General features: G+C 38.6%; 2 protein-coding genes across 2 annotated transcripts; one reads left to right on the top strand and one right to left on the bottom strand.

The window, feature by feature from the left end:
• Positions 1-152: 152 nt before the first annotated feature.
• ensab (endosulfine alpha b) lies at positions 153-8,260 on the bottom strand. The gene is made up of 3 exons (XM_080425482.1): positions 8,047-8,260; positions 5,364-5,486; positions 153-3,198 (listed from the first exon to the last, which is right to left on the bottom strand). Exons 1-3 carry the CDS (start codon positions 8,101-8,103, stop codon positions 3,025-3,027), a joined length of 354 nt encoding a protein of 117 aa, XP_080281608.1. The 5' UTR covers positions 8,104-8,260; the 3' UTR covers positions 153-3,024.
• A 2,440-nt stretch (positions 8,261-10,700) lies between these two features.
• Positions 10,701-21,207, top strand: hormad1 (HORMA domain containing 1; the record flags this gene model as incomplete). Its single annotated transcript, XM_080425868.1, has 15 exons — positions 10,701-10,824; positions 11,433-11,487; positions 12,358-12,394; positions 12,583-12,603; positions 12,693-12,719; positions 12,839-12,906; positions 13,804-13,955; positions 14,157-14,314; positions 15,148-15,231; positions 15,477-15,537; positions 15,841-15,902; positions 16,719-16,802; positions 18,634-18,699; positions 20,378-20,443; positions 21,088-21,207. The coding sequence occupies 15 exons, from the start codon at positions 10,701-10,703 to the stop codon at positions 21,205-21,207; spliced, it is 1,185 nt and encodes a 394-aa protein (XP_080281994.1).
• Between the last annotated feature and the right edge of the window lie 744 nt (positions 21,208-21,951).

Below are 21,951 nucleotides of genomic sequence, written 5' to 3'. Positions count from 1 at the left end.
CATTCAGCTATGGCCGCCCCTCTAAGGGAGCGGGTTAATTATGGACTGACTGAACCCAAACATTTGATGGAAAAGGCTGACTGGAGGGTGATTTTGATGCCAACCTCTATAACATAGGATTGTCACTCAAAAAAAAAAAACAGAAACTAAAGAATTCTTATTAATGTAAAAGTTTATTTCAAATACTGACAAAAATCCTCTCACCTACTCCCACACAACCAAAACATTCCAAGTACTCTTGGTACTTTCTGATGTCTTAAAAATCAATCTTGTGTTCTCCACACAGACATCCTATCATGTAAACCCCCTTTGTGAAGCAAGGGTGCCCCTGATATCCCTGCAGTTGTCTTGGGCTAGGATGAAATATAGTAATTACGCAATAAGAGAACACATGAAAAAAAAAAACTTTACTTTTATAGGCAAAACAACAAGAAAACAGTTAAGGTAAAAGCAGCACAAAGTACTTTAGAGCACACAGCCTGTCATTTAATCTTTTTATACATTCTGGCACATGTTTGAACAGGAGACACACTGTGTCATGGTATTTAAACATACCCTGCTATATCCCTCTCATTGAATTGCTCTGTACAAAGCCAGTGCAGTATTTTTCAAGAACTCCTGTCCTTTGTGTGTGTGTGTGTGTTACATAACCCTCCATCTACTGATATTTTTTCATTTAAGCTTAAAGCTTTACTTAGAGCTTGCTATTATGTTTAACAATGAATTCAATTTAAAGTGTGAAACGTCAAAATATGGATAGAATTTCCTTTCATGTTTTACAATATCTTGAGATGAAATGTAATTGACGGAGATATTCAGAGAAGAGGGTCAGATTGTTAGCATCATTCAGGACAGGTGTTCTTTACAGAGCGTTGTCTCTTTTAGATTTGTCATCGACTGAATCAGCAGCATTTACATATATATCCATATTATACAGATTCACAGAGCCTCTGCAGTACATATAGATAGAGCAGAAGTAGTGTTCAACTAAAAGGAGAGAGGAACCACTGAATCACAGAGAAATACCTCAGGCCATGAAATGAGTGGAAAGCAGGTGACAAAGAAGTGAAACACACAAATCTCTCTCCCCTTAAAGTCTATTTACAATGGCTAAAACAGGGAAAACAGTGCATTCATACGACTCCAGCACAAGCACACACGAATGCCAATTTCTCTAACAATTTGACACAAATGAGAAAACAAATGTTTAATTTTTCAACCAGGAGGATGCATGCATCCTATTGCCTAGACTACATGGTGGAGGAGTGTGCGTTTTTGATCATTCCCTGAAGCACTAACATTTAAGGAGGATAATTGTCATTATCTTTGCATTCTAGTTCAGCTCTAATCAGAATGCACACATTCATTAAGTGTGCTTCCTACCTCTTTCAGAGGGTGAACCACGACAACAGGTGTGAAGTGAGCTAAGACCACACTCTCAAACTTTGCCCTCTCCTCATGCCATGATATCTCTTTCCCCTTTGCCAAGTCTAGGAGTAAGCACATCCTGCAAGCATGCAGAGCCCCAATTTAAGCCCAGTGATGATCTTAGGAGCTGTGTTGACACCTGACGTTATCAGGTTGCCTGCCATTTACTCTATGACACCAGTGAGATCATAGATTGGTGTTTGTTTAGCCTGTCATTATGGGAGAATGATGTGCTGTTTAGCAGGACACTAGAGGCATCCGACCTGATCCAAAGAGACACAAGTCTAGCTAGTGTAACAGGGAAACAACTGAGAGCCATTACTAGTTAGTGTTTTGCAACACAATCTATCAGTTGCATGGAAATGGCTTAATGGTTGTGATATATCTTGATAGTGATACTACGGCTAAACAGAAGCCAACTAAACAGCCTGGTGAAGCAGATAAGAAATGGATGAGCAATTTAAAAATATATATTTACACAAACTTAAACTTAATGCATGGTGCATGAATCTCCCTACAAATCTTTTAGGCTTGTGGTAAACTCACCCTGTGATGCAACTCAACCACTAAACTAAGACTTAACACAGAGATTGGCATAATTCCCAGCCTTTAAATTGATACAAGGATATATTCAGCTGGCTCTTGCCCAGGGCAACATACAGAATAGTGTGTATGTGGATTGTCAAGACAGCAAGAGTGAAGGAAGTAAGTGTGACCATGAGCTTTCCAGGGGTTTGGGTGGTTGCTTTAATATATCCTATAACTTGGTGCACCCACTCCACTCCCTTTTGTTTTGTTTGTCATATGTTACAATCATGCAGCATATTTATAGAGAAAATTAGCAATGGGAGTCAAGAATGAAAGCAACATGAACCAACATTTTTTGCAGTTTTAAATCCCTTTTGGTTGAGCTGTAGCAGACTACCCCAGGATTGCTTCAACAAAATAACCAAAAGACAGGATAAGATGAAGCCTCAATTCAGTTTTCCACATTTATCCGATACAATTTCAGTGAATCCTTCCTAAAAGATGGGTAGTCACCCCTTAAAGATTTGGTATGCAAGCAATTGTTCACAAACATCTATCCCACCACCAGCAATAATGGAGGGGTTAACACGACTGCTGAAGAAAACGGTGCGATCATGGTTCCTAACTCCCTTAACATATGCACACATTTTGGTGTCATTTAGGATGCAAAAACATTATTTTACATGATACAAAGTGCATTAACTCACCCCATCCAACCCGCTGCCTGATGACACACATCTACCAGGATCTTGGAACACCGAAAACCCAAGACATAAAGGTGGTGGCAGAACAGAGTGTGCAAGGGAGGGCAGAGATGTGTGCGGTGAGAAGGTAGAGGACGTTGCAGCCATGGGAGCCACTAAACCTCCAACCCTCCCACCCCACCTCACCCATATACAAGCAAATGGAGTTTAACTTATACAGCTCTGTCCGATATGTTAAAGCCAAGTGTTGTCTGAAGATGAACAAGGAAGGGTTAGATGAAAGTGGACATCTTGGGGAAACAGGTGGGGGGGACGTTCTCTGGGAGCCCCGGGGGTGGAGGAGTCGTTCACGAGATGACTGAGGCTAGCCGGCTAGCTTGCTGGTTACCAAGGATGACTTCCTCTGAGGCAGATCTTGAGGGGTGGGAATGTGGTCCCCAGTCACCAAGTTGTTCTTGTCAGGCCCCGCCACAGGCAGCTGCTTGTTCTTCATCTTAGCCTTAGCCATGTTGTAGTCACCTGAGTCAAAGTACTTTTGCTGGATAGGAAGAGAGACAAGACAAACTCATATCCTTGTTTTCAGACAATCTAGTGAATGCAAAACCTCAAGGAACACCTTTATGGAATGATCAAGCAGTTCTATACATCAATGCTCTGGTGGTTTTACATAGACCGTAACGCCTTGCAATTCAGTTTAGCATGAAGTTAATTAACACATTGGGAGAAGAAAGAAGAAAAAAGATGATACACACCGAAAAGGTAATAATCTAGTAAACACACATGAAAATATTTTTTTTATTATTAATTAAATTCGTTTTGTGGGTACTTTTTGAATGACAAACAGGTTAGTTCTAAAACCAGATTCAGCTACGGACCATATTTCCGGCAAGCATTACTATGAAGAGCTGCAAGGCATTATGTAAAACCACCGAATAGAAGCATTTTATAATGTCCAGACTTTGTTTTGCTTTTCACAGTGTTTTTCTGTTTAGCGCATAACCAAACCAAAGTGCTGAAAGACAAACCAATTGATTTCTTAACGATACAAACTGAATCAGGCCACGTCCCCTGTTAAAACCTATGTTACACCTGTGGCCTCCACATTGCAAAAGCCGGTAAAGTTGTCTGACAGCTGTGAATAATACATTCTTATTATATTAGGAATAAATGTGCCTCCTGTGTGAACTGTGCATAGCTAGCCTGCTGCAACCCTCCTGATTTCGTGTATAAAGGGGCGTGTGTATAGAGCCGGCGAGAGACGGCGCCTGATCCCATTGGTTCACCGATCTGTCCGTCAACCCCCGCCCCGTTAACACAACATTACGAGCGACGCCCACTGCACTCTGGTTGGTTGGGAAATGAAACACTTCCTCATACCCAGTACAGGCTATAGTTGGGCCAGGCTTTTATTTTTTAGCAAAACTAAGCAATAAAAGCCTGGAGATCGAGGCTAGTGCATAGCTGACTAGGATGGGATATGTCTACACTACTGTGTTCTACCATCGGTCATAGAGCTGGTACTTGAAGAGCCACATATTTTTTGAGCTGGTATGACCATTGTGGTCCCTGAGAAGTATGTAACAAGTGTTGTTCTTTTAACCATGACGTCTAATAAATCAAATCAAAGTACTGTGTAAAAAGGTTGAGAACCACTGATGTAGATGATCCTTGTGAATTAACATTGTCATGTGTCTTCTGCAGAACGGTCTGGCCCCAAACTCTGGGTGGGCGGAATGCAGAAACCAAAAAGTGGAAGAGCCAATCGGTGTCCGACCGGGATGGTTTACCAGGCTAGATGTTCCTATTAGTCCAACAGAAATGGAAATCTGACCGGTGAGTCCGACCTTGCACCTTTTTGGCATGTTGCTGTAGAAATGTGCTATACAAATAAACTTGCCAATGCCAATTTTTGTAAATATTCTGTATGGTCTACAGTACCTCCATTTAGGATATAATTTAGTTCACAATTTCCCCAGCTCACTTACTTGGGCCTCAGTTACTACATTTTATGTCACCATTTGACTGTACACAATATGGATATTTAATGAAGTGCACTAGTGCAAACACTTTGAGTAGTGCAATAATTTCCAGACGGATCAACACAAAGTATTGACCATATGCACAGCACACAGCAGCCATTTTGCTCTGACATCATACTCAGTTGGGAAACGCCATGGTCAATAGTCTCCTAGGTAGGGCTCGGTGATCACGATTATTGACTACAATGGAAACAAGCCGCCTGGGGCTTTTTGTGTTATCCTTTTAGCATAGCTTTTTTGACTGTACTATCGTACTGTTCACAAACTTGTTAATAAAGCAATCAATCAAATCAAGACATTTTATTTGACGAGTAATTGTCATACAAATAAATAATTGTGTTTTTGGCATTTAACACTGGAACATATAAATAAAAATAGCATTTGTGTTTGGCTTTTAGGCTTTGTAAACAAATTGCACAAAGGCGGGTATGACAAATAACTTAAACATACAAAGAAATGAAATGACTGACATTTAATAACTTTATACTAAAACGGCAATCTACAAGCTCACAACACATAGATCTGCTATTTACGTAATTGTTTGAAAATGTTGAAAATTCAACATGAATATGATTATGACAATTATCTCATAATTGTGATTCTGCGATTATGTAATAATTGTGACAGGCCTATGTAGCCTTAGTTGCAAGTCATCGTCACCTACCCCTTTTTGTAGTCTCTTCATAAGGAAGTCAGACCCTCCAGGCTTCTGGCCCAGGCTGGGGTACTTGGCCTTGAGTTTGGCCTCCTCAGTCTTTACTGGGTTACCATGTTTCTCTTGAGAGTCCTGTAGAAACAAGAGTAAACCAAACTAGATATCAATTATTAATAAATTGGACCATTTCATTTCATGCCTGTCTCCTGTAAACGTAAGCCCAAAACAGCAGCATCGCTGCAGCCTTTACAAAAATCCAGTTATCACAACATCATGTTTTTGGTTACTCCACAGTGCCCTCTACAGATCTGCTCAATAGAATTTTCCTATTGACCAGATTCTTCCTTCCGGTGAAATATTTTCTTTTCTGGCCAAAAAGTGTATTTTAGACGTGAGGTGGGGGGCTCAGAGTGTTCCCACTTAGAAGAATAGGCTTTCAACTCCATAAAACCGTCTTCGTTTTGGTGAGTAGCAAAAGTGTATTTTTTATTTTTACTACAGACGAGAGGCTGCACAGCCTGCGCTACCGCGGTGCAAGGGGAAAGAATCGAAAGCACCATAGCGTTAAGGAGAACTCCTTCTAACGCTATGGACCAGACAGAGCTACGTATAAACCATCAACAACCTACTAGCAATAGATTTGGTTCCAAATATCCACACTGGAGTATGAAACAATTATTTCATGTCCTTTCAGGCATTTCTATTGGTTAAAGGCCTAGTTTTAAACTTCTATTAGTCTCCTTAATAGACATAATATGAATGGCTTAAATATGATGGTGTGCTGTGAGCCATACTACATCAAAATGCAACATCCCCCTGTTAAGCATTACAACCAACAGGTTCACTTCGCATTCATTGTGATAAGCTCTGGGTAAACTCTGCTATGGGTGCTATAAATGGCTCTGCTGGCTCTTTTTCCAGTAAATCTCAAGATTACTACTTATTATCTGTAAATATGTGTACAGGTTACACAAATGGCAAAAGCCTGTGTGTGTGTGTGTGTGTGTGTGTGTGTGTATACACATCAAACCACAATTTGGGGGTTCTTGCAGTTTCTGACATACACCTAAAGTAGTGTTCCATGTCTAACATACATGTTTTTTATATTGTTGCCAGAATGGAAACATAGTCAAACTAGTCAGGCAACTGTCGTAGTATCTGAAAGCAGGATAGGAAAGCAGAGGTAAAGTAGGTTAATGGGACACACCTTGTTGGTGTTCACAGTCTAAATAGCCCCTGTCGGTGGAAGTCATAACTATTTCCCCACATACAATGTGTGAAAACTGCACGCAGGAGTTCAGTGAGCAGACAGACACCAAATACCATTCAGCATGCATAAACATACATTCCACTATACAAAGGTCGCTGGGGCTTGGATGATGTGAATCAGGACACAGAAACCACTATAGTCAGATTCCCATTGGGAGTGGCTGCCTTGGATCCATGATGAGAAATATATGAGCTACTATGCTCAGCCCCTAGCAGAGAAATTGTGGAGCAAACCATACTATATTGCTGTGTGCATTAACAAGCTATATATATATAGCTATATATCATATATATAGCTATACATTCGCAGATACTGGTGTTCAAGTAGCTATTCTTTGAAGGTACCCAAAAAAGGATAACCATATGTGCTACAGTGATTGTTCCATCCAGTGTGACAGTGCAACCATTCAATACCCTCGTTGGGAAAACCTAACGATATTATTTGACAGTAGACATGGTCATGGATAATGACCATTAAAAAAACATTAAAAAAGCAACTGCAAGAAACGAAATGGGGGCATGCATTTTATTACTGTGATTGATGCCACTTTTGCTGAGGTACCGGTTAATTTCAAATGGTAATCATCTAAAGCAACATAGCTGTTGTTGAAATGCGTAAGTTACAATGCAGCTGTTGACAGGATAGATAGACCAACCAATGAGGCCCAACCTGCTGTGGAAACCAATGACACACCAAGAGGCAATGGTGAAACAGAGCAACACAGAGGCAACACAAATGCTTTGAATGACACACCCTTATTATGTCATTATGTCATAATAACCCTGATTATTGAATGGCTTAAATTCGAGACTAGTGTTCGCAACAAGCCCTGCCCCTGACCATGACCACTCAACAGAATGCAAACACTTCACTTGCTAGCTAGTTAGCTACCAGCGTTGCCAGGTTGAGAGAGAAACAAGCATCCAGGTCTATGAAAACAAGCCCAAAAGAAGCGAGCCCTTCGCCCTTTAAACATGATATACATTGGCTATTTGAAAATAGCCAATCTACAAGCTCACAAGGCGTCGCAGGCTATTTTCAAAAAAAAAATCTTAGAAGCTATTTTAAAAAAAGAGTGTAATATTTTAGAAACATTTTAACAACACAAATCTTGTATGGGGGTCTGCTGGCACAGTTTTCAGATGGGCGTCCGCAGACAAATACATATTAATTTAGGGGGTCCTTTCCTTGACATGAAAATGTTTGAGAACCACTGGTTTAATTAAACAACATTAGACTTCAGAAACAAGCCCAAAAAACACAACCCGCAACTAACCAATATATATATATAAGCTACTTTACAGAAAAACAAGCCCAAAGTCGCTTATAATAAGCGGACATGGCAACCCTGGTTAGCAACCAACATGCTCAGAGGCTATATTGGCTAACCAACACTGCCTCTGCTCTGACATCAAAACCCACCTGTTTTTCGTCCTCGTAGTCCACCTGAGTGTCTGGGTTCAGGTTCTCTGACGACATTGTGTTATTAATGTGGTGGACAAGTAAGATGTCCCGGCTTGCAACAAAAACAAAAGAACCCGCAAGGTAATGGATAATGCTCAGCTCAGCTCTGCTCAGCTCCTGTGTACCTGTGCTTACACCAGCCCTCCTTTCATGAACACACGACTGACTGCTCCCAGACAGTGTTGCCAGGTTTTGGACAGAGATAAGCAACCCAGGTCTAGGGGGGGAAAAGGCCAAAAGAAGCAACTTAGGTCACATGAGCACTTTAGAGTACACCTATAATACATCGGCTATTTGAAAATAACCGATGCGTTGTGATCTTGTAGGTCTGCTATTTTCAAAAAAATCAGAAAAAAGTGACAAATTATACACATCTGGACTGGTATGGGGGTCCCTAGCCCTGGTCCAGAGCGTTAGAGAGAACTCACTAACGCTCTGGACCAGGGCTAGGGGGTCCCTGACCTGACACAAAATATTTTCAGATGCGAGTCCGTGGACAAATACATGTTTATTTGGGGGTCCTCGATATGAAAATGTTTGAGAACCACTGGTTTAAACAACATTAGGAAGCAAGCCCAAAATAAGCAACTACACTTTAGAAACAAGCCAAAAAAAAACAACTACCAAAATGTACAAGCAACTTTACAGAAAAAACATCCCAAAGTCGCTTATAATAAGTGGACATGGCAACACTGCTGACTGCTCCTCAACAAAAATGGCGAGAGGATTTGTGACATCACCACTAGGGATTTCCCGAATGTGATTGACATTTACAGTAGCCAATAGCAACACGGAGGCGACGGAAGAAGCCCGCGAAAACAGCCAATCAAATGCCAGGAACGGAAACACTGACAGTAAACGGTCCAATGTGATCAGAGCAGTGGTGGAAAAAGTACTCAAGTTTTTTTTTTACTCCACTACAATTATTTGAAAACTTTAGTTACTAGTTACTTTGTAGATTTTGATTATTATTACAAAACATACATTAACCACTTCCGCCCGATATACATTTCGGACATTTGAAAATAGCAGATCTACAAGCTCACAATGTCGCTTGTAGATCTGCTATTTTCGAATGATTGTTAGACATTTCAAAATGAACATTGAAATGGGACATTGTGCATAATGAGTACTTACTTTTGATATTTTAAGTACATTTTGATACCAATACTTTTATACTTTTACTCAAGTACATTTTGAATTCCGGACTTTTGCTTGTAAAACATAGTATTTCTACATTGCAGTATTGATACTTTTACTTAAGTTAACAAATTGACAAATGAACAAACACTGATGTAACTTTAATTTACATGAGCACAATGCCTGATTCAACAGTCCTCCTCACCCTCGTTGAATCTTTTTTCTTCTTCTTCTTCTTTTCTTCTTCACCCCCCACCCGTCGCATCGATAATAGCAGATCTACAAGATCTACCATAGCAGATCGCCAAGCTTGGGGAGAATGGGGGCTTGTTGTAGATCGTCGTTAGGTTAACCTTGCGTAGTGGGCGGGTCCAGGTGGAGCCTCGTGTCTTTTGATTGGCTGTTTTTTGTTGAGAGGGACGTCGTTGACTCATGTCAATCAAGCAGACAGCGGGAACGAGTTCGCCGTCATTTAACAGCAGCTGCTGGGTATTTTCTTAAATGCTCGCTAAATTAGATCTAATACGGTTAATTCAATAAAACACAATCTCATAGAGTTGTCCTGTAAGTATGAGATACATTTCCCATTGCTAATATAACGATTAAGATACATGAATTTAACTTAATATCACTCAATTTAAACTAGTCTCTCTGGCGTGTCAAGTTAATGTAGCTGGTTAGCTAAATGTGAAATTAGCTAGCATTGGTGTCTTGAATTAGTTTGCTAATTAATGGACTAATTCAGATTGAATGCTGATTCAACATAAGATTAAGTCAATCAGATTATTTTGGTACCATGCTGTTTTAAACTATAGTGCTATTTAGGCTAATGTTAGGCCTACAGTAGCAGTGGTGGAAAAAGTACTCAATTTTTTCACGTAAGTAAAAGTACCAATACTGCAATATAGAAATACTCTTTTACAAGTACAAGTCCGGAATTCAATTTTCTTTTAAAGTTTTCAAATAATTTTAGTGGAGTAAAAGTACAACATTTGCCTCTGAGATGTAGTGGAGTAGAAGTAAAAGTACTGAAAACTGTTAATATAGGAAAACTGGTAAAGTAAAAAATACCTCAAAATTGTACTTAAGTACAGTACTTGAGTAAATGTACTAGTTACTTTACACCACTGTTTACAGTAGTAACTTGGGCAGTTTTTCATTTTTCATTGGGCAGTGTGTGTGTGACAACTGACAGCCTAGTGTTCATCATAACCATGGCATCACAGCAGCGTGTGGGTTCTGCTCAGGTACCAGCAGTGAAACAGGTTTGTATCTATTTATCTCTTCAAATTATTAAAAAAAAACGTATACAAGCACAAGCCACAATCAAATAGCAAGCATGTTTAAACTGATTAATGAAGTTAGTGTGTGATCATGGATTTTTTGCAATTTTGACCTGGACTTAACATTCAATCTGTGAATAATTTGTACTCCTCCAGGAAACACTGCAAATATTTCCAGGAAACACTGCAATGGTTGCCACAGAACAGCAATCCTTGCTTGTTGTTAAGAAACTTCTGGCTATTGCAGTCTCCAGCATAGCCTACCTCAGGGGGCTCTTCCCAGAGACAGCGTATGGGAACAGATATGTTGGAGGTAAGCTGTATGACTAGCAGGAGACCGCCAACCGCAAGCCAAATTCTGTTTGTGTTCGATTATAATAACATATATGGTAGTTGTGAAAGTTTAGAAAGTGGCTGGTGATATTTTGAGATATTTCAAAATGTGTGCTCCCAGCCCTGATGATTAGCTCAGTTATATCAGTAGTATGCATTAACCCATTAAGGCCTGAGGTTCCGATACTATAAATGTCTTCTAAATCCTAACAGTTAAAAAAAATGTATATGTATTTGGCCGCGGACCCCCATCAAAATATTTGGTTCCATGGACCCCCAGAAGCAAAGATTTGAGTAAAAATATAAATAAGATTTACACACATGTTCTCGATTCTACAAGCTCATAGCGCGGCACTCGGTGCCGCGCTATGAGCTTGTATATCTGCTATTTTTGAATAGCCAAAGTGTAAAATAATGCTTTTTAGCCCAAATCTAAAAATGACACAGATGCGTTCCAAGTCTTAATGAGTTAATACTGGTTCTCTTAGTGTTTCATCTAGGTGATTCATAGGCCTACAATATAATGGAGGTGTAAATGCTTCAAATTGTTTCTAACAAGCTCCTTATTTCCCTTTTCCTCTCATACAGAGCAGAAAGTGATGATTCTCAGGGAGGGTGCTGGTGCTGTTCAGATTGTTCAATGGTCAGTATCCCAAAAAGTTCCACACGAGTGTAGAAGTCCTTATCTAATGATTAGACCAGTGGTTTTGTTTAGCAATTATACACTTGATGTTAATAGCCAGTTCCTAGAGGAGTGAATAATATTTTCAAGAAAATTATACATTTCTTTCTCTGTTATGTTAGTGATATAAATAGTTATTTATATGGAATGGACCCAGCATTTCTACAGAGCTTCTTATTAGTTCATGTTATTATTCATGTTCTACAATTAGTGGGTAGTTTGGGAATGATGAGTCATGACCTTCATTCAGTTTAACCAAAATAAAGATTTTTAGTTTGAACTTGATTACAGAAAAGTGCATTTGGCGCTGGAGGATGTCTGAATCACCCTTCAGTAAAGAAATGGCAGCCTTTGTGTATTATTGTTTGTTATAACCTACATAAATACTATATCAATTTAGAATTTACCTGAGGGCAATCAGCCCATATCATATCTGTAGGAGGTAAAGGAGACAATTAAAAGCATGCTATAATTAGTTTTGTTGATGAATCAACTTTGTAGTACCTTTGTAGTACCTTTTCTCAAATGGTTGACTTTGATCAAAACTTTGCTCTTCATTTCATTTGTACACAATTAACAAGTTCACCAGTTGTTATTCTCACACACACACACACACACGCACACGCACACGCACACGCACACGCACACGCACACACACACACACACACACACACACACACACACACACACACACACACACACACACACAGGGGTGCTATAAGACTTTGCTTTATTATCACGATCCAGTACTCACTGTATCCTAAAGGGATATGTGTGTGTGAGAATGTCAGCATGCGTTTAGTGTTGATTAGTTGCGTTTCATCTCTTCAGGTTGCGGGGAAGCTTTGATGCCCTTCAGAGAAAATATGTAAGTCAGTTACCCCTTTAAATATTATCTTGGCGATTTTGATGTCAACTTTTCTTTATGATGATTTAGTGTTTATAATGATTTGGTGTTAGAAGTTCTTCAAACTGCCAAAACATTTGAAATACAGTATGTGCTCAATTATTTGCTTTTGCAACCGTTAACACACATTTCCCTTGCTTTTTGACCAGCTGCGAGCAATTGTCCTGTCTGTGAGTATCACGATTGACAATATGTTAGGCCATTATGAAATTCAAACATATACAGTGGGCTAATGTTTTGTCTTTTCATCACATTCTAGATCTACACCGATCCAGAGAAACCACAGGTACTTCCACAGCATCTGTCCTTGTATTTATTAATGTTTTGCACCAACTTTACATCCAAGTTACATGGACCTTGAAGCTTATGTTCATCTTTACATTGGTCTCTCTTTTTGACTTTCAGAAGGTGACAGAATGCTACCAGTTTAAGATACAATACACTGAAAAGGGACCCAAGATGGACTTTGAAAGGTACAATTATACAATATGCTTTGATAAGAGAATAGGTATGCTAATACAAAAGTGTGAAGAACTGTGATGGGACTTCTGGTTCAGTATTTTATTGTCTCGCCCCCTAGCGACCGGAGGTCGCATGGCGAGACTAACCGACCATACTAGTCGTCTGTGGCCAGGTTAATGTTTTTTAACCAATCACGTCGCTTATACACGGTCACGTGAGGGGTTTGGCTGTGCAAGTTAATGTGTTCTGCTCCACCCATGGTGATTGCGATTGGAAATTACGTGGCTACTTCGCTAGTTGAAGACTAGGATAAAGATACCAAGGATTAGTGGGTGACGTCACTGTTTTGCGACGCCATACACTTGACGGCATAGTGGGCATACGCTCGAAGCTGCTTATAAGATACCAAGGATGCGTCAGTGATGTCATTGTCATGCAACAATTGTTGACTTGACCTCTTAATCAGATTTTTTATAACAAAAAGGACCATCACATTGTGGTTGTTTACCTACCAATGTTGCAGCTTCTTGATAGCTTCTCAAGCTAGAAATGTGCCAGTATCAGTTAGTGGTTGGTGATGGTGTTAATTTACTACCCTGCTTCCTCTTTTTTTTTTATTTTTTTTTTTTTATATTTTCACATACAGATCTATAATAAAGGGCATACAAAAACAGTGAATGTATGTTACCCCTCCCACCCCCCCAAAGTTCCCGCTCCGAAAGAGCCACAACCCTGGTATCTCATTGTACCATTAAAACAAAGGACAATACAAACAAATAAGACACAATTGCAATGAAAAATGAAAACAAGTCAAAAAATAAAAAATAAATAAAGTATACACAGTAGAATATATATATTATTAAAGAAAGATTTTAAATGAATTTTACCCTGCTTCCTCTTAACCTCAGCAAAAATAGTGACAAGACGGTGACAATGCCATGCGCCAACACTATGAAGGCCAGCATCTTGCTTGTGAGAAAGCTCTACACTTTGATGCAGAACCTGGGTCCCCTGCCAGACAAAGTCTGTCTCAATATGAAGCTGTCCTACTATGATGACGGTACAACACACACATGTACAGTACACACATGTACACACAACTTTCTTGCAATATAATTCTATTAATTGTTACACTGAGTTACATATTGGTCAGGCATTTAAATCAAAATAAGTTAAAGTTGCACATACTACCCCTGTTCTGGGGAGAATTTGTGTGAAGCTGATTGTCCGCTTGTACAGTATGATTTGTCTTTTCTTCCAGTCACCCCACCTGACTACCAGCCACCGGGCTTCAAGGAGGGTGACAGTGACACCATGGAGTTTGAGAAGGAGCCAGTCAAGCTGACCATGGGCGAAGTGGTCACCCCATTCCACACTCTGAAGGTTGATGTGACCACAGAGAAACATAGAGTTGATCAGGTGAGCTGTCCATGCTGGCACAGTAACGCCTACAGTAAATCAACACACCCACAACAATTAATGATATTATTTTGAGCTGTGTCTTTCTGTCAAAATGGCTGCTGTGAAAAGGACAGCAACATTGTGTGCTGTTGGGTCCAAAACATTCTTTTTTTGTATTGTAAAGGTAAGTAGCATTCAGCCACTTGCTACATGTAAATACAACTGGCAAAGAGTTGTGTTCCTGCCCACCACCGCATCCGGCTTGGCCAAGCGCTACAACTAATACAATGTTTGCGGGTGGGAAGCCAGGCAACGAGGGCGATCTCTGTTGCTGCACTAGCGACTACTACAGAAACGCACTGATGGGTCATAAGTAATGATTGAGGGCGATAATTTTAGCATTATGCTATTTCAAGGAGGGAAATCCTGCTTAGTAAACATAAGCGAAAATGTTAAACATTGCAACGAAAAAAAAAGAAACAAATTGAAGGAGAAATATTAGGTTAAAGAAAAAAAGTCGACATATACCGGTACTCTAAAATGAAGTACTAGAACATGTCATAAACTAGACATCACATCTTAAAGGAGCACACACCTATTGTATACAATACACTTACGTATGTGTGCCAACAATGATATGATAAAAAAAATATATATATATAAGGCACAAAAGGAAGATTTAACACATTCTGTCTCTCCCACCAAATAAAACATATTTTTTCTCAGCCATTTGTTTCATATACTGTATGTGGCTTCATCAGGGTGTCACGAGACTTCTGATTAATAGAAGTCATGCAAGTAAGACCCCTGGGCGTTATTTTGATTGACATCGATTCGTCTGCTGTTCACAGGTGGACGAGGAGCAGGCTGTGACTGCGAGGGACAAGTGGCTTCTGGAGGGTGATGGCGCTGTGACACAGATTACGACACACGAGGTGCCTGCCTTTCTCCTTCTCTTTCCATAGCAGTGAGGCATGTCTCTGCTTGGGCCCAATTTTGGCTTAACATTTGGGCAAATAGTGATACATTATAATCTTTAAATTTGAAATGAGCCATTGCTGTGTCAGTGCAATGTAAATATTTGTATCGTTTTGTACTATTACATCTGAACTGGTATGTTGATGTGGTCACTGTACTTTATTACCATACTGTATTGCCCTACTAATGATTGCATCTTTAGAATTACACGAGTGAAGTTGTGGAGAACACCATCAAAGTGAATTCGTACTTGGACAACACTGGTAAATGTTCTATGTATTTCCCTTTCATCTGTAACACTGTGGTTTGGCTTTAATGAGATTCTTTGCCAACTGGTTAGCATACTTGTTAAACCTTTTCTTATAGAAAAGTATCTTATAATACTACAAATGTAATTTTCTTTATCATGGATGACTCCTGAGGAATCAAACTGCTAACTCTGGCAGTGTTAAAAGTTAGAACACTACCCATTAAAATATTGAAGACCACTTTGTAATAATTTATTTTACTTTAAGTTGATGTCAAGGCCTTATAAATCCTTAAAAATTGCTATTTACATTTGGTAGAAGTCCAGCTGAGCTGTCAGGAGACGATTCTGTTCTGTGAAAAAATCACAGAGAACTCACAGGTGGGTGTTATCATTTATTTACTTGCACGCACGCACACACACACACACACACACACACACACACACACACACACACACACAAACATGCATGGATACTCATACATAGTGCAGTCTATTTTATTATTGAGCCACTGATCACCAATGAAATCTTCCACTCTATAATAGTCATATTACAGTCAAACCTCAAAATCCATTCAAAACGTTAAGGTCTGGAAATTGTATTTGGAAATGTAAAATGTGTAGAAACACAGTGTGTAAACCTAAATGTTAGGTATTTTGTCATAATTTGGCATCAGCTGTTTTAATAATAGATGATACAGAACAGACTGTGACCAAAACATTACAAATGGTTACAACCTGAAGATGTGCAGGCAGCTCTTATGTAAGCATGGATATGAGGGCAGCAAAAGTTGTCATGGTATTACTCAGCATCTGTCCCCTCTCAGATATGGCTGTCACCTGTCACGATCATTACATTTTACCTGACGATAATTGTCATACAAATAATTGTGATTAACAATTTAATGTAACATATAAAAACATCTTTCAGGGTTTGTAAACAATTTTTTTTATCAATTTAAATAATGTACTACATTCAAAACAGGCCATATTTAATAATAAAGTATTCAATCAATCAATAAAAAAATGTAGGTTTGTTTTAAATGTGACGTTTGAAAGTGTATGAACATTTTCCAACAGATTAATTTATACAGATGAATGTAAATGATTCTGACGATTATGCGAAAACAACTGCAATTATTTCAAATAATTGCGAGAAAGCGAATTATGTAGTAATTGTGACTGGCCTACTCTCAGATGGATACTTTGGTGAAGAGGACCTCTGACATGGAGACGGGCATCACCAAGACCAGGAGTGGCAGAGTCATCAAGTCCACCATGGTCTGTTAACCAATAAGTACTCAACAATAACTAGTTATCGTCGCTGTCGGGTGGAAACCTTGTCCAAAACCGTTCCTTTATTTATAATTATTTGAAAAGCATTTTAAAATAGTGAAAATAGCCTACAAGAGCTATGCGATGCGTTGTGAGCTTGTAGATCTGCTATTTTCACTACTTTAGTGCGACACTTGTATGATGATACGGAGGGGCATAAAAATGTGAAACAGGCACAAGGTTTCTTCCCAACAGCGACATTATACTGTTGATAGTAAAAGGACTTAAAATCTGCAATGTACTAATTCAATACTGTAGTAGTACTGTAGCATTGAGTATTGAATTAGCTGCATAATATGATAATTATGTTTTTGAAACTTTATTTCATTGTCAACGTTTTGATTCATACTTTTTTGAGTAACACTATGTTATATGTCATGTCATATTCATTTGTATATCCAAAGCGCTTTACATAGATTGTGCATTACATTCACCCATTCACACACACATTCATACACCGATGGCGGAGGAAACCATGCAAGGCACCAACCTGCTCATCGGGAGCAATTAGGGGTTCAGCGTCTTGCTCAAGGACACTTTGACACTAACTCTGGGGGAGCCCCCCAGCCCGGGATCGAACTCTCTACCCGGCCACTCTACCCCTGAGCCACTGCCGCCCCATATCCATTTGATTTATTTTTATTATTATATATTAGTTTTTGGCGACACCTCCGGTATCTCCGTTATCTCAACTTTGATTCCTAGAATTCAGCACTACTCTGAAATTAATGAAGGATCCTAGCACTGGGGTTATTTTGAAACTTTTTCAAAAACCATATGTATTGACTTTAAGATAGATCAATGCATTTCTGGTACATTACAGTAGCCTGTGTCATGTTGGCACAAGTTTCTGGGGTACACACTCGTAACTAAATTTTGTGTTTAGAAAAGTTGTCAAAAAAACACATTTATGTGGAATGGTTATTATGAAAATATCCCAGTCAAAAATAACTTTTATTTAATTGAAGAACGTTCACAGTATGACTTTAAGTTTAAGTGAGTTTTGTTGACGATGATGATAAAATGTTGTGAAGATAAATTGTTGTTTCTAAAGGTAATCTAACAGGTATAAAAAGACCCCCACAATACAAAGTTGAGGATCTCAATAAATTAGGAATACAGTACTATCACACTATGGTCCATGTGGTGGATAACAATGTCAAGTCACCAACAATAGGCAGCCCTAGTATAAAGAATTATGGATTAAAGTTCTCAGTCGCCACAACTGATTTCAGTCATTTGGATTCCATAGAAGCCAGTCTGTCTTCTATGAAAGCATGCCGCACACCGAAGATCTACAAGCTTACAACACATCGACGTGTTGTTAGCTTGTAGATAGCTAAGCCTATTTTCGGCTATTCAAGTATTTGAAGTGGTCAAACCGGCAATAGAATGCATGTTCAAACTTCCAGAAAATCCTAAAGGTCTCAGATATTTCATAAAAGCAAAGGTTAACTGTCTGGCATTTTGTTTTAAAATACAAAATGACTATCCTTTTTTTGTCAGGGCTGGTATGTCCCACTTTAGCATCAAATCTGCAATTTCTTCAACTTGTTGGCTGTATGGCTACCAAAACAAACATAATTCTGCATATTGTGATAATTGTTTATGAAATACAGCGCTAGTGTGTGGGGAGGCTACTTTCACGCTGTTTCACAAATCTCGTTAGAAATGTTGTTGGACTTGGCCTAACAACATTTATTTTTGCTTTAATCCATGCATGTCATGTTAGTATCTCACACAAAGCTGATGACTCTCACCATTGTTGTGTGTGCAGGAGAAGAAAACCACCAAAGAGGTACAGAAGACTGCCAGGAAGCTCCCTCCCATCCCGGACAAACAGGTGAGAAATACATGTTGTACTCTATGCTAATGAACTGTCGCTTATCAGAAATACCTTTATTCTTATGTTATTTATCATGACGTGTCATCTCTGTACTACAGAGATGACAGATAAAATAGCAGATATACAAACTCATAGTGCGGGACCAAGAGCTTGTAGATCTGCTATTTTCACTACTTTAGTGCGACACTCTTGTATGATGAAGTAGGGCATTACTTTACGGAGGGGCATAAAAATGTGAAACAGGCACAGGGTTTCTGCCCAACAGCGACATTATACTGTTGATAGTAAAAGGACTTAAAAACTGCAATGTACTAATTCAATACTGTAGTATTCAACATCGAGTATTGAATTAGCTGCATAATATGATCATTATTTTGATACAATATATCAATATTAATAAGGTATATACCATATCATATCTTTATGGATTTCACCCCTTTATTTCATTGTCAACGTTTTGAGTATTGTTTCATACTTTTTTGAGTAACTCTATGTTATATGTTTAAGTCTTGTCATATCCATTTGATTTATTTTTATTATTATATATTAGTTTTTGGCGACAACTCCGGTATCTCCGTTATCTGAACTTTGATTCCTAGAATTCAGTACTACTCTGAAATTAATGAAGGATCCTAGCGCTGAGGTTATTTTGAAACGTTTTCAAAAACCATATGTATTGACTTTAAGATAGATCAATACATTTATGGTACATTGCAGTAGTCTGTGTCATTTTGGCACAAATTTCTGGGGTACACACTTGTAACTTTGTAACTACATTTGTGTTTAGGAAAGTTGTCAAAAAAACACATTTATGTGGAATGGTTATTATGAAAATATCCCAGTCAAAAATAACTTTTATTTAATTGAAGAACGTGGACAGTATGACTTTATGTTTAAGGGAGTTTTGATGACGATGATGATAAAATGTTGTGAAGATAAATTGTTGTTTCTAAAGGTAATCTAACAGGTATAAAAAGACCCCCACAATACAAAGTTGAGGATCTCAATAAATTAGGAATACAGTACTATCACACTATGGTCCATGTGGTGGATAACAATTTGAAGTCACCAACAATAGGCAGCCCTAGTATAAAAAATAATGGATTAAAGTTCTCAGTCGCCACAACTGATTTCAGTCATTTGGATTCCATAGAAGCCAGCTTGTCTTCTATGAAAGCATGCCGCACACCGAAGATCTACAAGCTTACAACACATCGACGTGTTGTTAGCTTGTAGATAGCTAAGCCTATTTTCGGCTATTCAAGTATTTGAAGTGGTCAAACCGGCAATAGAATGCATGTTCAAACTTCCAGAAAATCCTAAAGGTCTCAGATATTTCATAAAAGCAAAGGTTAACTGTCTGGCATTTTGTTTTAAAATACAAAATGACTATCCTTTTTTTGTCAGGGCTGGTATGTCCCACTTTAGCATCAAATCTGCAATTTCTTCAACTTGTTGGCTGTATGGCTACCAAAACAAACATAATTCTGCATATTGTGATAATTGTTTATTAAATACAGCGCTAGTGTGTGGGGAGGCTCCTTTCACGCTGTTTCACAAATCTCGTTAGAAATGTTGTTGGACTTGGCCTAACATTTATTTTTGCTTTAATCCATGCATGTCATGTTAGTATCTCACACAAAGCTGATGACTCTCACAATTGTTGTGTGTGCAGGAGAAGAAAACCACCAAAGAGGTACAGAAGACTGCCAGGAAGCTCCCTCCCATCCAGGACAAACAGGTGAGAAATACATGTTGTACTCTATGCTAATGAACTGTCGCTTATCAGAAATACCTTTATTCTTATGTTATTTATCATGACCGTGTCATCTCTGTACTACAGAGATGACAGATAAAATAGCAGATATACAAGCATAGCTCATAGCACGGCACCGAGTGCTGCGCTATGAGCTTGTAATTCTGCTATTTTTGAAAAATTTAGATTTTTTTTGTAAATCTTTGAATATATATATTTTTTAAAGCGAACATTTTTAACTGAAATCTTCTGGGGAGGTCCCTGGAACAAATTATTTTGAGATGCAGGTCAGCGGCCAAATACATAATTTTGGGGGTTCTTGACATGAAAAAGTTTGAGAACCACTGATATAGTAACATAAGTTTTTCAGAAAACTGTTAGGATTTAGAAGACATTTTGTAGAATCGGAACCTCAGGCCTTAATGGGTTAAGTAGGATTTCATTTAATATTTGCTGTAGCCACAGACTGTAAAACAAATCAATTCCATTCGCTAATTTACAAGTCAAGAAGGAAGTGCATCTGAACTAAATATGTTTACTAATCATATCACACATGAACCCTTTGTTTATGACCAATTATTTGACTTCAGCTTCTCTTACACCTACTGTATTTCCTCTGCTCTTTTCAGATGTCTCAGTTCAGGTTTCTTGACAGCCAGGAGGTGGTCTTGCCCTCCTCAAAGAAACGCAAATTCAGTGAGCCCAAGGAACCCTATGGAACCCAACCCTGCAGTACTGTTGAACTGTAATGTAATGTTTTTTGTCCTTAATTTTTTTTATATACATTTTTATGACACTTTTATTTCAACAAGTGGTGTGATTATTTGGAAAGGGAATGCCACATTCAGTGTGAAAACGTTCAGGCTCTGTTTCAGCAATGATTTCACTGTCCATCGATGACACCCAACCCCGCAGTACTGTTACATTGTAATGTAGTCGCATTTTTGTATATATATAATTCATTACTATGCCCCTTTTATTTCAACAAGTGGCGTGATTATTTGGAAAGGGTGAAAATGTTCAGGCTCTGTTTGGGCTATGATTTAACTGTCCATATGAGATTGTTTACTTGTTTAAAGTAATATTGATTTTACTTGCATGGTTTTGCCTGCCTTTCTTTACATAGTGCAATAACGTGTTATACTTTTGCATTATAATTGTGTTCATTTTGCATTTTTTAAATGGTTAATATTGCATTTGGGGAATAGAAATAAAAGCACACTATCAACTCATAACTGAGTAGCTCTGCCCAAGACTATTATTTTTCCATCAGTGATAAAAAACCCTCACACACCTGCATTTCAAGGTTTCAAAAGAGAAACCACTTAAGTACATACTGTACCTCGTTGTACGACAAAAGATTTTCCCAAAATAGGATGCCAGCGTTAATGTGTGGTGTGTGGTTAATGTTCAGTATTCGGACTAAGATTTTGACCTGTAAATTGCAGGAAACCACTTGAACGAGATTGAAAATGTTGTCACAGCTTAAACAG

The sequence above is a fragment of the Gymnoscopelus braueri genome, assembly GCF_963280865.1.
Source record: "Gymnoscopelus braueri genome assembly, chromosome: 4".
NCBI lineage: Eukaryota > Metazoa > Chordata > Actinopteri > Myctophiformes > Myctophidae > Gymnoscopelus > Gymnoscopelus braueri.
This window is presented reverse-complemented; position numbering and strand designations above follow the sequence as displayed.

What these genes read in the sequence shown, in the direction of transcription:
- ensab (XM_080425482.1), bottom strand. Translation starts at nt 8,103, where the DNA reads ATGTCGTCAGAGAACCTGAACCCAGACACTCAGGTGGACTACGAGGAC. An exon ending in ACTACGAGGACGAAAAACAG is followed by an intron (nt 5,487 to 8,046) that starts GTGGGTTTTGAT and finishes TTGTTTCTACAG; the next exon opens with GACTCTCAAGAGAAACATGG. An exon ending in TGAAGAGACTACAAAAAGGG is followed by an intron (nt 3,199 to 5,363) that starts GTAGGTGACGAT and finishes CTTCCTATCCAG; the next exon opens with CAAAAGTACTTTGACTCAGG.